General features: G+C 33.5%; 1 protein-coding gene across 1 annotated transcript in view; it reads left to right on the top strand.

The window, feature by feature from the left end:
- Positions 1 to 10,943, top strand: part of LOC132561024 (prickle planar cell polarity protein 3-like) — a 47,912-nt gene extending 36,969 nt beyond the window's left edge. The window contains exons 4-5 of the mRNA XM_060225743.1: positions 7,328 to 7,561; positions 10,680 to 10,943. Of these exons, the coding sequence (XP_060081726.1) occupies positions 7,328 to 7,561; positions 10,680 to 10,943 (498 nt within the window). The remainder of the gene's footprint in view (positions 1 to 7,327; positions 7,562 to 10,679) is intronic.
- The last annotated feature ends 5,579 nt before the right edge of the window (positions 10,944 to 16,522 follow it).

The raw sequence follows: 16,522 nt of genomic DNA, 5'->3' as shown, positions 1-16,522 counted from the left end.
TTAAGATGAGATCATTATACAGAGAATTAAGTAGTTATTACCATGTTTATACTACCTATTTCGTCAAATAAAAAATTCAACAAGAAAATGGTTTGAAAAACAATCTTTTTGATGTAACAATGTGCAAGCATTCCTCTATCAATACCAGAAATTTAACCACATTAGTCCTTTAAAACGTTGGTATTATGAGTAAAAAATCAGATCAAAGAAATATTTCACTAAGTTGACTAAAATTTCAAGCATGTTTGGTTCTCCACAAAAAAAATGATAATGGTCTTAGTATATATTTCACAGTAAATTAAGAAATTCAAATATCATAGACCATTAGATCTAGATTAAAACATTTTGAATTTTATGAAACAATCTATCTTTTTTTGTCACTCTCAGTAACATTTTAATAAAAATGAAAGCTTAAAATTTCATGAGATGATTGATATTATTTTTTCCTTTTTTCAATAAAACAAATTCTTTCAAAAGCATGATATTTAGAAATACATATCCTTACTAACAACCAAAAAGATGATCATCAATCTTAATATCTGTTATATTATGTGAGTTCAATGAGAACTGAGAATTGAAATGAATAAATTCCAAGTTGAACCTTATTTGCAAAAAAAATTAAGATATGTTTTGTTGTTTTAGTATAGTAAAGCATGCACTTTATCAATATAACGTTATCTAGATGTATTGATTAAATATACATTAATTAATTTTTCCTTTGTCACAAATGTCGCGACGTGCAAGGTATTGTGGCTATACAAAAATGTTTTTGACACACTTTCTCCGGTGAGAATTTAGAAAAAGTTGGCAGGTATGGCCATGGGTTCTCCAATGGCCTCTTGCATTAATTTTGTAAAATTATATTTTAGTTTTAGCTCCATCTAGAAACTGTATGCTTCAGTGACCTTGACCTCTTCAGTGTTGGAATGTGTACCTTGTTTATATAAATAATGAGTTAGGGGGTTACTGGTGATCTTGTCAAGGTGATTTGTGTATGTTGTTGGTATAAAGATGATGGTGACCTTGTCAAGGTGATTTGTGTATGTTGTTGGTATAAAGATACTGGTGACCTTGTCAAGGTGATTTGTGTATGTTGTTGGTATAAAGATGATGGTGACATTGTCAAGGTGATTTGTGTATGTTGTTGGTATAAAGATGATGGTGACCTTGTCAAGGTGATTTGTGTATGTTGTTGGTATAAAGAAACTGGTGACCTTATCAATGTGATTTGTGTATGTTGTTGGTATAAAGATGATGGTGACATTGTCAAGGTGATTTGTGTATGTTGTTGGTATAAAGATGATGGTGACCTTGTCAAGGTGATTTGTGTATGTTGTTGGTATAAAGATACTGGTGACCTTGTCAAGGTGATTTGTGTATGTTGTTGGTATAAAGATGATGGTGACATTGTCAAGGTGATTTGTGTATGTTGTTGGTATAAAGATGATGGTGACCTTGTCAAGGTGATTTGTGTATGTTGTTGGTATAAAGAAACTGGTGATCTTATCAATGTGATTTGTGTATGTTGTTGGTATAAAGATACTGGTGACCTTGTCAAGGTGATTTGTGTATGTTGTTGGTATAAAGATGATGGTGACCTTGTCAAGGTGATTTGTGTATGTTGTTGGTATAAAGATACTGGTGACCTTGTCAAGGTGATTTGTGTATGTTGTTGGTATAAAGATGATGGTGACCTTGTCAAGGTGATTTGTGTATGTTGTTGGTATAAAGATGATGGTGACCTTGTCAAGGTGATTTGTGTATGTTGTTGGTATAAAGATGATGGTGACCTTGTCAAGGTGATTTGTGTATGTTGTTGGTATAAAGATGATGGTGACCTTGTCAAGGTGATTTGTGTATGTTGTTGGTATAAAGAAACTGGTGACCTTATCAATGTGATTTGTGTATGTTGTTGGTATAAAGATACTGGTGACCTTGTCAAGGTGATTTGTGTATGTTGTTGGTATAAAGATGATGGTGACCTTGTCAAGGTGATTTGTGTATGTTGTTGGTATAAAGATACTGGTGACCTTGTCAAGGTGATTTGTGTATGTTGTTGGTATAAAGATGATGGTGACCTTGTCAAGGTGATTTGTGTATGTTGTTGGTATAAAGATGATGGTGACCTTGTCAAGGTGATTTGTGTATGTTGTTGGTATAAAGATGATGGTGACCTTGTCAAGGTGATTTGTGTATGTTGTTGGTATAAAGATGATGGTGACCTTGTCAAGGTGATTTGTGTATGTTGTTGGTATAAAGATGATGGTGACCTTGTCAAGGTGATTTGTGTATATTGTTGGTTTATTAAACAGTAGTATACTATAGGGTACAATGTAAACACAATATACTGTTAGGGTTACACTAAGATGTATAATCTGAAGTGTATTGCTGCTGATAGGATGCATGGCTCTGTCTTTTGTAGTGTTATCTGCTAACAATTGAATACCAACACTAAAACAGTAAGACAGAATCTTGTAAGGGAATGTTTTATTTCAACACTAAATGTCAGGTTTTCACGCTATGATAAAAATATCTCATCAGGAACTAGAAGAAAAAATACAACAAACATAATGGAAGTTTGATTTTGGATGCAAAAAGCAGACGTGAATGAATGTCTGCCCTGTATAGATATGTATTATGTGCCAAGTTACTTCTGACATTGCTGAAGAACAGTTTAACCCGAAATATTTTGTTCCTTCTAAACAACAAAGGCAGGTAGGGTAAACATCAAGTGGTAATTGGGTGGTGCTACTGCAGGGCGCCACATCAAAGGATTTGGCAGACTGCATTTACCATTTCTGGGTACATACAGGTTAATTACTTTTAAACAAGAACAGAGAGGCAGTGCACCTACTGGTCGTTAAAATGTATTGGTTTGTTAGAAAGAGCAATGTAAACGAGATGAAATCACATTTTCATACAAACACATTCTTGTGATGGCTTGTGAAATCACTATCAGTGAAGATTTATTTAAATTTGCCTGGGGTATTAAGTCCATTTATTTAAACACATATAAATGATTTCTCTTTTTCAGCAACTAGTGAGTGTTTAGGCTCACACCAAGGCACCTTAGATTTAGTTTGGGAACCATGATGTTTTGCTAAAGAGTCGTAAGACAGTTGAAAACTTGCACTTACTGTGTAGAATTAAGGGTCATGCTATTGTTTTGTATTGTAAGATCAGTTAGATTCATTCATAGGTGCATTGCTGTCTGAATGTTGAGTGTCTCACAAGTTAGAGAAGAGGTGATGGTAGTAGATCATTTGTTACATAATCGTAACAATGCATATTCATGAGCTTCACTCTTACAGTACATCAGTTGATTCACCACCAAAAACCTGAATGTTATGTCTGATTTAGCTTAATACTTAACCTGTGAGGTTTGTTTTATATATAACCCCAGTCTTTCGTAGATTGTGCACTACTACAACATGCCAAAATCCATCTAAATACACATTTTTTTTGCGGAAAATGAAAAACAGCACATTCTGTAAATTAAATCATAGTGTTGGCAGTTGTATTACAATGTGTCAGCAATGTTGACAGTAGCCAAGGGTTGATGATACTCAGAAATACCTCCAAGGAAGTGCATAACCATGTATTCATGGCAGGGCAGTTTGCAGATTAACCTGACAAGCTTCAAACTGACAATGATCCTGTTCTTTGCTGTCTGATTTTGTTCCAATTAGTTGCAGTTGTTACGTTACAGATGTAGAACTAATAACACAAACAACATAATATTATAATCTCTCAATGGTATGTGTCGTTTGGCTTTATCTTAAACCACGTTTGGTTTCTTTGTCCTCAGGGCACAGACGTGTTTAGTGTAAATAATCATTTTTTAACAATTTTTATCTTGCTTTGTCAACAAAAACTCTATTTTTGGCTGTGTTTAGTCTGCTAGGAGCAATTTGTAGGAAGGTTAATTTGTCTGGAAAATAGATAATAAATTTTTAAAGATTTCGGCAAGGTTGTGTTGCAAAGGATATTAATCATCTTCATTGATAAAGAATTGATTGGTTGTCACAAATGTTTATGACAACATCACTGAAGACATTCTTTGATGAAACTGACAGAACTTCGAAAATAAGTGATTTTAAACAATCCACAATATATACGAAAGGATAGGCGATGATTTCGATCAATATATACCATGATAAAACTTCAAGATGAAAATTTAATTCAACTGACGCAGGTCATGATGAAGACAGCAAAGAGAGAATGTATTGATTATTCAGTGTGGACTTATATTTTCAATTTTTGTATTCTTTTAGTCTTGTTTTTCTTCAGATTTATGCTCACATCATATCAACCACTCATAACTTCCAGGTCAGCTTTATACTAGGTCAACAATGAAACAAAGTCATATTAACCACTAAATACTTCCAGATCAGCTTTATACTAGGTCAACAATGACACAATGTCATATTAACCACTCATAACTTCCAGGTTAGCTTTATACTAGGTCAACAATGAAACAAAGTCATATTAACCACTAATTACTTCCAGGTGAGCTTTATACTAGGTCAACAATGAAACAAAGTCATATTAACCACTAATTACTTCCAGGTCAGCTTTATACTAGGTCAACAATGACACAATGTCATATTAACCACTAATTACTTCCAGATCAGCTTTATACTAGGTCAGCAATCACACAATGTCATATTAACCACTCATAACTTCCTGGTGAGCTTTATACTAGGTCAACAATGACACAATGTCATATTAACCATTCATAACTTCCTGGTGAGCTTTATACTAGGTCAACAATGACACAATGTCATATTAACCATTCATAACTTCCACGTCAGCTTTATACTAGGTCAACAATGACACAATTTCATATTAACCATTCATAACTTCCTGGTGAGCTTTATACTAGGTCAACAATGACACAATGTCATATTAACCATTTATAACTTCCAGGTCAGCTTTATACTAGGTCAACAATGACACAATGTCATATTAACCACTAATTACTTCCAGATCAGCTTTATACTAGGTCAGCAATGACACAATGTCATATTAACCATTTATAACTTCCAGGTCAGCTTTATACTAGGTCAACAATGACACAATGTCATATTAACCATTTATAACTTCCAGGTCAGCTTTATACTAGGTCAACAATGACACAATGTCATATTAACCACTAATTACTTCCAGATCAGCTTAATACTAGATCAACAATGACACAATGTCATAATTAACCACTCATAACTTCCAGGTCAGCTTTATACTAGGTCAACAATGACACAATGTCATATTAACCATTTATAACTTCCAGGTCAGCTTTATACTAGGTCAACAATGACACAATGTCATATTAACCACTCATAACTTCCAGATCAGCTTTATACTAGGTCAACAATGACACAATGTCATATTAACCATTTATAACTTCCAGGTCAGCTTTATACTAGGTCAACAATGACACAATTTCATATTAACCACTAATTACTTCCAGATCAGCTTTATACTAGGTCAGCAATCACACAATGTCATATTAACCACTCATAACTTCCAAGTCAGCTTTATACTAGGTCAACAATGATGCAACGTTATTCGAATGAGCAAGTGTTCCAGAGTTATAAGGTCAAGGTAACAATTATTTTTATCAAGAAAATTAATCAAATCAGTGATTTAAATTGCAAAGAATTAATTTTTACAATGATGTTTAATCAAGGTCAAGGTCACTGAAACTATTTTTTGAAAGTCAGCAGCACTACTCTAAATAATTTCATTTCTTCAGGGATTTTAATAAACTTTGCTGAAAGGTTAGTAAAATTAGGAAAAGACATTGAATGAGTTTGCGTTTAGAGGTCATGCACTGTTGCTGTTTCTAGAAATTGGTCTCTGTTTGCTATTGCTGTTGTTTATTTGCTAGATTTATTGCCTATGAACAGTCAGGGTCATTTTGAGATCGATCTCCCTGTAGAAGCTGATAGCTATTTCACTGAACAACATATGGGAGGCCTGTTGCATGCCATCCGGAGCAATTAGGATGAAGTGTCTTGCTAAAGGACACAACCACAAAAGCACAGATTGACAACTTCAAGCTCCAGGGATAAGGAATGTCAAACTGTGCTCCTCAGATCTTTTCTTGAGGTTCTGTTCATCAAAACTCTAACCAACTGAGCGGAGATACAGACATTTTCTAGTCCTTTGGCAGTCCTTTTGAATCACAAAACAGGCTCTACCTTTTACTTTGAGTCCAAGGTTATCTGTTATGTGTTCGTCCTCTGGGCATATTGTATGATAAATACTGTATAGCTGGTAATTTTTGAAGATCAAAATTTTTATAATTTGTTTTAAAGTGATCAAATTTTTTAAAATTTCTTTTAAAGCGATCAAAATTTTTAAAAATTTCTTTTAAAGTGATCAAAATTTTTTAATTTCTTTTAAAGCGATCAAAATTTTTAAAAATTTCTTTTAAAGCGATCAAAATTTTTTAATTTCTTTTAAAGCGATCAAATTATATTAAAATTAAAATTTCTCACTCTTGATGTAAGAAAGGACATCTTACACACAGGTGTGTCATTATTTTATGGACAAATTTATGAATAACCGTCTATTCTGTATTATGAAAAGTGGTTCTCTGTAAGACCGATCTGAGGTTGTGGTATCCTGATGTTCCTATATTTGTTCAGAGTTTCAATTTCAGTCTGGGAGTAGAAGTGTCGGTGTATTTTGATTTATATTCATGAGAATGGGTTATAGATATACAGCACTAGTCAGAACAGATATTAAATTTTATACATTTACTGATATTCCCAGGACAGAGAGTTTTAAATAGTAAATGTTGTACACTAGAAGTTTACCTCCGTGATTTCCCCTGGTCTTATCAGTATAATTACAAAATTATAAAATCATTTGGATGACTGACAAATTTGTGACAGGTTTGAAATATTGGAATGGTTGATGACATATAAATTACAAAAATAATTACCAGGTAACATCTATTTGTTTAGAAATCAAGTATCAGCTGTAAATGAGTTATGCAAATTTGACAAATTAAAAGTTAGGGGGTGGGGTAAAGTATTGCAGGGCAGAGAAATAGCCCTTATTTCTACTGATCTGTTATAGGTATGAGTGGGCTTATCAACAACCCCAAGTTCACTGCCAGATAAATAAGATATTGTAAAGGAATCTGTACAACTATATAAATACAGTATAGTGAATATGAAATTTGCTTGTCATCTGTTGCAGCGTTGTGTTCTGTCCGATATATATTACAGTAATATGAACATTATAGTTTTAATGATAATTGAAGGAATTTTTAAAAAGATTTTTGTAAAGTAAAAAAATGTCATTTTAAATACAGATCCAAGACTATATGGACCAGCTGCCGAATAACAAAATTCCCGCCATCGGCTCCCCGGGGGAGAGGTACAGGGACCTCCAGCTCATTCGTCAGTTGCCAAAACAGGATCTTGCTGTCACCTATAACAACATGCTGGCTAACGCTATGGAGAAAAAAGAGTATAAGATATTCCAGGAGCTGCGTGACAACATTGCCATGGATATAGGCCTTGTCAAGGAGACTCCAGTCCTGACGGTAAACATATAGGGCTCATGTGTTGTGATTGTTTCCTGAACTGTTCAAAATTTATAATTTCTTGAAATTTTGAAAGAAAGTAGGGCTTTATCAATGTACAATTTTAACGAAATTGAAAGGAGATGGAGAAAAGGTAGGATTGAGGAGAGCCGAAAAACAGCTGTTCACAAATTCTGAAGAAGATATTCAGACAGTGCATCTTCGTTTCAGAGGCAGTCTCTTGCTATATACTTGATGGTTTACCAGCTGAATCAGATTGTTTTCTTTTTTTTCTGTATAATCAAATTTCTTATTAGTTAACTAAAGGGAAATTAGTCAATCATTAAATTCAATAAATTATTATCAGGTTTGAATCAACCAATCATCAATTCCATCTCTAGCCTCACCTATATTCCTCCTTTATACCTTTTATAGTTTCTTCTACAAATTATAGTTTCGGGGTATACTATAAGCTTAAGGTCACTTACTATTTTTAGAAAAGCATTGTTATCACTCTAATCAAGGTATTCCTTGAGGGATTTGATCAAATTTCATATACTCATTACCTCATTACCTCATTACACATGAAAATGTCTTTTGCAAGTTCAAATTTCAGGGTTGCTGGGTCAAAGTCACTATTACTATTTATAGAGAATAATAAACAGCTAAAGCTGCTTCATTCCTCACAGGATTTTGATGAAAACTCAAACACTAACAAATTACTATAACACACTGTTATATATTACTATACACCCTTGATGATGAAATGTATTGTCAGACTTATACTTACTGCAGTTTTCCATTAAAATCATACAGCTGCAAACAAATTGTATGCTTTCTTTTTCTTCAAATTAACACCAAAGAGCTCCTTTTTTCATAAATCATTACTGCGTAACTTGTGGAGGTTGGCGTGGGATGAATCTATCTGATATTCTTTTTACCCAATCTATATTCATTTTCATTTGGATGATCAATCTCTTTTTGGTGATTTTTCTTCATGCTGGAAAAAAAAGTTAATATACAACTATTCCAAATTTACAGCTTTTACAACATAAATGTACCAATGTGTTTTAAATCAATTTTGATACCTCTTGATCAAATTCTACATCTAAATTGTCCGAGATTTCCAATCTCAAACTCCAAGCACTATAAACCATCTCCTTACATAAATACTGGTATCTGTTCCTCTGACTATACACCATCCCCTTACATAAATACTCTGACTGTACACCATCCCCTTACATAAATACTTGTATTTATTCCTCTGACTATACACCATCCCCTTACATAAATACTGGTATTTATTCCTCTGACTATACACCATCCCCTTACATAAATACTGGTATCTGTTCCTCTGACTATACACCATCCCCTTACATAAATACTGGTATCTGTTCCTCTGACTATACACCATCCCCTTACATAAATACTCTGACTGTACACCATCCCCTTACATAAATACTCTGACTGTACACCATCCCCTTACATAAATACTGGTATTTATTCCTCTGACTATACACCATCCCCTTACATAAATACTGGTATCTGTTCCTCTGACTGTACACCATCCCCTTACATAAATACTCTGACTGTACACCATCCCCTTACATAAATACTGGTATCATTCCTCTGACTATACACCATCCCCTTACATAAATACTCTGACTGTACACCATCCCCTTACATAAATACTGGTATTTATTCCTCTGACTATACACCATCCCCTTACATAAATACTCTGTCTGTACACCATCCCCTTACATAAATACTGGTATCATTCCTCTGACTATACACCATCCCCTTACATAAATACTGGTATCATTCCTCTGACTGTACACCATCCCCTTACATAAATACTCTGACTGTACACCATCCCCTTACATAAATACTGGTATTTATTCCTCTGACTATACACCATCCTTTTACATAAATACTGGTATTTATTCCTCTGACTGTACACCATCCCCTTACATAAATACTGGTATCATTCCTCTGACTATACACCATCCCCTTACATAAATACTGGTATCCATTTCACTGATTCTATTATTATTATGTACATAACTATCATTTATCTTCTTCTGTGCATTATAACTGAATTTATATACCTCATTGATGTCTGCTTGGTGCAGTGTAAAGCACAATAATATAATAACCTATCTAGAGACTGTTTAGACATAGATTATTGCTATTAGATGTTTATAAGGAGCCACTATTTACAAAATTGTGTTGAATATTGTGAGGCGGAGTCAAGCACTCAGTCTTCCATAATCTAATTTTATCAGATAAATAATATTAATTTCTGGTTCTAAAAATAACTTTGCTACAAAGTTGATATTTTACATTTGCTTAGTTCACCCTTGAAACCATGTACTTTTATGTTAAAAAAGTCCTCTGTGTACACAAGCTGTACTACATGTTATTGGGAACAGATCCCTCACTGCCTCAATCTCCAAGCTACACTTCCTACTGTGTGCTTGATCATATATGCACTGCATTCTTTTGAAGATGATTTATCACACCAAATGAAAGGTAAAAATACCATGTGTAACATTTTGGTACTTGGTATAATGTTTAATAATCTTTAAAACAAATTCACACACATGCTTGAATGGCAATTACAAATATTCCTTTATGCAAGCCAGAAGTGTAACAATTATTTCTTTTTCTTCAATCTTATGATTAGCTTGCAACATCTGGCAACAGTTAAGACAGTTTCATCATTTGATATTTGTAATTTATTTCACCCAACCCAGTCGCTGTAATTTTGATTAACTTTTATGATGAATACAAATATGAATGTAACCACATGTGTATATTTACCTGTATCAAGTATTTACCTGTATATTTACCTGTTATAGGTGTGTTAATTGGATATTTACCTGTTATAGGTGTGTTAATTGTATATTTACCTGTATCAAGTGTGTTATATTTACCATGAAAACATGTATTACTTGTATATTTTTCTGTAATGATTGTGTTGCCTATGTTTTTACCTGTAAAAGATGCGTTGTCTATATATTTGTGTAAATGTATGTTACCTACGGTATATATTTACCTGTTACAGGTGAGTTACTTGTATATTTACCTGTATATTTATATGTAATGCATTTGTTACAAGTATATTTACCTGTTACAGGTGTGTTACATGTGTAAGGGGGAGATGGAAGAGGGAGACCTAGCTGTATATGCCAGTAAGATGGGCCAGGATGTATGCTGGCACCCGGCCTGTTTTGTGTGTGTCCAGTGTGAAGAACTGCTGGTGGATCTGGTCTATTGTCTACACAGTAAAAAACTCTACTGCCAACGACACTATGCTGAACTCATTCGACCTCGGTGTCCTGCCTGTGATGAGGTAAGAGTGCTCTCCCCTACATCATCTTTATGTTTCAGCATGGGATGAGTATCATTAGGATAGCAAGAGTTATGGCCCCTAGATTGGCTGCTATGTTGATGAAATTTGTATAGGTTATTGTACTAATTGATGAATGTGAACTAATTCAAGGTAATTGAAATAAAAGTTAGAGATACTTGCTTTTTTGGAAGCATTTTCATAATGTAACTAGCAGAAAAAAACAACAGAGTCTCTGCTTCAGTGTTCCAGTCTGATTCTTCTTTATTTTAGATATAGACAGAAGGCACTCATCTGCAATATATTAAAAACATAACCTTCAATAGAAACACAGACAATAACGCACATTTAACAAATTGAAATAAAACATTGAGAATGATCAACACTTTGACCAGCATCATACAATTGATGACATGTTAATCAATTCATTCATACAGTTTCATTAATGGTTCACATCTCACATATGATTATATACATATTTGTCATAAGTTACACCGAGAAACAGTGTGTATTAACATGACCTACGTCTACAGTAATTAGAACACTGTTAACAAAATTACTTATCCTAAGTAAGACAGACGAGGCATAATCACATAATACTTCTTCGCTCTATGATATATCTTGCTGAGATGAACACCTGAGACGGACAAACAATCTTTTTCAATAGAAACTTACAATATATTTACATGTAGATACAGGTAAAATATTTATCAATAGCAGCGATCACAAATACATTAAGTTGTATTAGCACATGCTATCGTAATAGTCCCTACCTTTCATTCCAGTTATACATCGTAAATCATAAACAGATATATTACTTAGAAATCAAATTGCTAACTCAGACGAGTGGAAACAGGTACTAACTGTCTGCTGTCAGATCTCAAACTGATCACTGAAATTTGATCGGTCAGCACAATTTTTTTTTTTCATGAATAAACTTTAAATCTTTTATCTGCCTGGTGCAATCTACATGTAGAAATAATTCTACATGTGCTGGATGTTTGTCTTGTCCTTTGAATTACACTATTACTAATAGAAATTTTGATGTTGCAATGTTTAGAGATGACATTTATCATATTTTCATTCCTGTCATCATGTGATACTTAAATAATGTGACAATTTGAATGACCAGAAATAATTTGACAATTTGAATGACCAGAAATAATGTGACAATATGAATGACCAGAAATAATGTGACAATTTGAATGACCAGAAATAATGTGACAATTTGAATGACCAGAAATAATTTGACAATTTGAATGACCAGAAATAATTTGACAATTTGAATGACCAGAAATAATTTGACAATATGAATGACCAGAAATAATTTGACAATTTGAATGACCAGAAATAATGTGACAATATGAATGACCAGAAATAATGTGACAATTTGAATGACCAGAAATAATTTGACAATTTGAATGACCAGAAATAATTTGACAATTTGAATGACCAGAAATAATTTGACAATATGAATGACCAGAAATAATGTGACAATTTGACAATTTGAATGACCAGAAACAATTTGACAATTTGAATGACCAGAAACAATTTGACAATTTGAATGACCAGAAATAATTTGACAATATGAATGACTTGATGAAAAGCCACATGATGGAGTTATTTTCATTTCTATATGCTGCTTTGTTGTGTTGTGTTGTTTGTTAATTTGTCTGAAAGTGCAAAGAACATTCCTGAAGTATTCACGACTGACCAAAATGTCAACATTAACAACTTCACTGGAGAATTATAGCAAACAATATCTACCTGTTGTTTATTTTTAACTTAAACCTTCACAGATATTTTAGTAATTACATACTTGTGAATGCCTGAAATATTGGATGATTACATTCTCTTCTGCTTTCTTTATTGTAATTTTTATTACACTTTTATTGATCCAATAGTGGGGGTAGATGTGTTCCCAGAAAGAAATTGGTCAGGTGGCCCAGTGTACACACCTACCTTTCACACAATCAACCAGGGTTCAATTTCCAATAGGATGGGAAACATGTATGTGGGGTCACATGACTGATAATATGTTTTGTCCCTGGGTACTCCCACTGTATGAGCAATCAGGTGCTTAAACCATGCCAACTACAGAGATTGATAAAAGTTGATACCTTGTTTTTCTATTGTAAAATAAGGTTGTTTCTTAGATGTAGGGCCAGATTCAGTTATAACCTTACCCCTATTTCTGCCCTGTTTCTTCGCACTTTAACGAATCATGGCTTATACCGGTATAATACAGGTCCTATAGAGTATATTGACAAGTCAAAATATAAGTGTGTTTGTCGGTCAGTTTGGAAACATGTGGTCCATATATTATACCAGTAAAATACAGTAAGGTCCTATGGAATATATTGTCAAGCCAAAATAAAAATCTGTTTGTCAGTCAGTTTGGAAACATGTGGTCTATATATTATACCGGTAAAATACAGTAAGGTCCTATGGAATATATTGTCAAGCCAAAATAAAAGTCTGTTTGTCGGTCAGTTTAGAAACATGTGGTCTATATATATTATTCCATCAGCTGAGTAACATAGAGATGATTAGACAGGACATATACACACATCATTATGTAATGTCTCCAGATTTCCTGTACCAGTATCTGGCCCGTCTACCCCCTCATTACGTGTAATATTGAATTCCAATAGTTCTTCCATTCTTCCTTGCATATTTCTTTTTAAAAAGGATAGATACCTGGTGTTTCTTCCCTCCCCTCTCCCCTTCTTTTTTTTCTTATCCTTTTTCTGCTATAAGGAAAATTTTTTCCTAAAAATTCCCTTGCAAGTCTGTTGTAATTTGTCACTTTATAAACTTCAATCTTCATCAGTAATGGGGTTATAGCTACTTCGAAGATTTTCTGGATGACGAAAAAGTCATTCTGACAAGATGTTGAAAATGGACAATATTAAAGAAAGAATTTTCAGGATACTGTAGGTCTAAGTGCACAACATGCTAAAAATTTTCATTCTGCATCTCATACCTATCTTATATTCAGAAGGGTGTGGTTTAATTAAGATACACAAGAGAAATTAAATCATACCTTCAATGCCTATTGCACAAATGTAAAGAAGATATTGAGTCTATTTCCAGTTTTAGAAATGTTAATGATTTTTTATGGTAATGCTTTGTAAATTAACTTTACCATTCCTGAAACAGTACTGAAATGACATTGTCCCCACTCACCCCTAAAGATGTCACTTTATGAAATTTCAACAGTCAGACATCAAAGCTGCTATTGGATGTTATCTTCTCCCTACTTCTAAGATTCATTTTTTCAATTTTCATTTTATTTTTTTCTCAAAAAAAAAAGACGAAATATTCTTTTTGGTTAGTTTAGCTTGTCATGCTGTATTCAAACTCAGTCAACTAAACAACTGGTTTACCCACTGGCAAATTTATGTAATAAACACAGATAAAAGGACAATGTGATTTATGACTGCAATATATATCAATACACATTGTGCACATGCACCAAGCAAAATGTGCGTGACATCCCTTTGTGTGGGCTATCATGCACATTCATGTAAATGTCGGCTGCCTTCACACAGCAAACATATGCTTTCTATAAATATTGCTATGCTATAGATTTATTGGTGAAGACTTGTAACTGATGCGCAACATGCATGTTCTCGGGGGGGGGATCAGATGTACGAATTAGTCATCATGGTCAATTTTTGATATTTAATGAATTTTTAAAAAAGATATTGTTTGTTTTCCAACTTGTGTAATGTCTGGTTCTTTGTCTTTGTATGTGACAAGTACTATGCTAGATGTAATTTATCACCCCAAATGGCAGACTTTCCTCTTGGCTTTGGGAGGTCCTTTTTTAACAATGTAGTTAAAATGCAGTTGAGATTGATGTGGTAGCAAATCAAATATGGATCTGTGAACTTTGTTTATTCCAAATTTGTCATCATTTTTTTTTTTTTTTTTTGTCTGCTTCATGTGCAACAAATTTTGTCTTTGTGGACAAGAGAAAGAATTTATGTTGTAGAAACTAGCTATTTCATATTTGTGACTTTTTTAACCTTTGGGGGAAGGGAGATAACTCATGTTGACATGAATGAGGTAAGAGATTGACCATAAAATCAACCACTGAGATATATCAGTAATGCTTGTGCATTATCAAAATGATTTATTTTTTTATTGTGGTAACTTCAAAACATTCTGCAACATTTTAGAAATTGTTGTGCTAAAATGTCATTATTTTCATCAGAATCATTAGCATAATTTCCTTTCTAATAAGGTACTTTAAAAGGCAGCCACATTGATACACAGAATTGTTCCTTTGAGGCATACAACAATATGAAATAGTTGTACATGGATCAGTTTGTCTGAAAGTATTACAACAGCAACTAGATTTGATAAATATATCTATATTAGTTATATCTCCTAACTCAAGCCTGGGGTAGGAGAAGGTGAGGGAGGGGGAAATATCTCAAGTGTGGTTTGATGCTTTTGACCTTATGGCAGTATGTGTTTCTCAGGAAGCATAGATCAGAATCTTGTGCGCTGATGTGGTTGTGTCCCTGGGCAAAACACCAGGTACCACTAGGGGACTCTGTGCCTCAAAATGACCCTGGCTGTTCATTGAACAATATATCCAACAAAACTTAGCAAAACCATTTTGAATGAAGAAACATGAAATTTTGGAGAAACTGATTAAACTGGTATGAAATTATGTACACGTCTTTCATAAACAGTGAACTATTCACAATATGAATATTTGTGGCTTACGCTAATCAATTATTTGAAGAGAGTTTGTATTTTTATGTTTTGTACCTGAGCTTGTAAACTATCCATTTGTTGATAACCAAGCTGACAAAGTGTGATAGAATGTCCATGGTCCTGGTTGTCAGGACATAACAGCGTTGTTACGGATTTCCCAGTCATTATATGTGACATCAATAAATGTAGTAACCATAGCTACTATGTCTCTAGTAAGGTAGCTTGACCCTCTGGCTTCCCAACCACAAAGTTATTACCTCATGAAAAAATTCCTTGGTGCTTATGTCACCTTCAGAATGCAAAACTTTTACCTGTTTGTCTGTTAAATTTTGAAGTCTATTTTTTCTTTTTTTTTTAAGCTGTAATTTTATTTCTTATTTTGTTTGATATTGAAACAATAGTTTGTTTATCCATTGTTTACTTAGACACAGGTATGTCTACCTGAATCGTATAGATTTCAATTTACTCTAAATTTGTATAGAGAAAAATAGTCGCATGAATGTGTATATATTGTATTATTATATTGTCTAGACAAACTGTTGATATTTATAATTTATAAATCATTATCATGGTGTTTATACTGCATAAACAACAAAAACTGTCAAACAGGACACCCTGTGTGGAACACAAGATACTTGGTACATTAACCTAACTGGTATCCTTTGAAACCAATTTTAAAAACTGGTAAAATCAATATTATAATAGACTAATATTATCACCATGGCATTAAGTGAAAAGGGTGTCGTTCCAACAGGAGTGATTCATTAATAGGCAGACATAAAGCATTGCTAAAGTACCTTTTTAAATGGAGTTTGACCAAATTTGATCAGAAGCATCCTTGGATGAAGTGAAACAGATATTGTTTCAATGATGGGTCTCTCTTTTCCCTCTCCCCC

The sequence above is a fragment of the Ylistrum balloti genome, unplaced genomic scaffold (genome assembly GCF_031769215.1).
Source record: "Ylistrum balloti isolate Yb309-2 unplaced genomic scaffold, AGI_CSIRO_Ybal_v1 Utg371138, whole genome shotgun sequence".
Taxonomy (NCBI): domain Eukaryota; kingdom Metazoa; phylum Mollusca; class Bivalvia; order Pectinida; family Pectinidae; genus Ylistrum; species Ylistrum balloti.
Note: the sequence above shows the minus strand (reverse complement) of the source record. Positions and strands in the feature narration are given on the sequence as shown.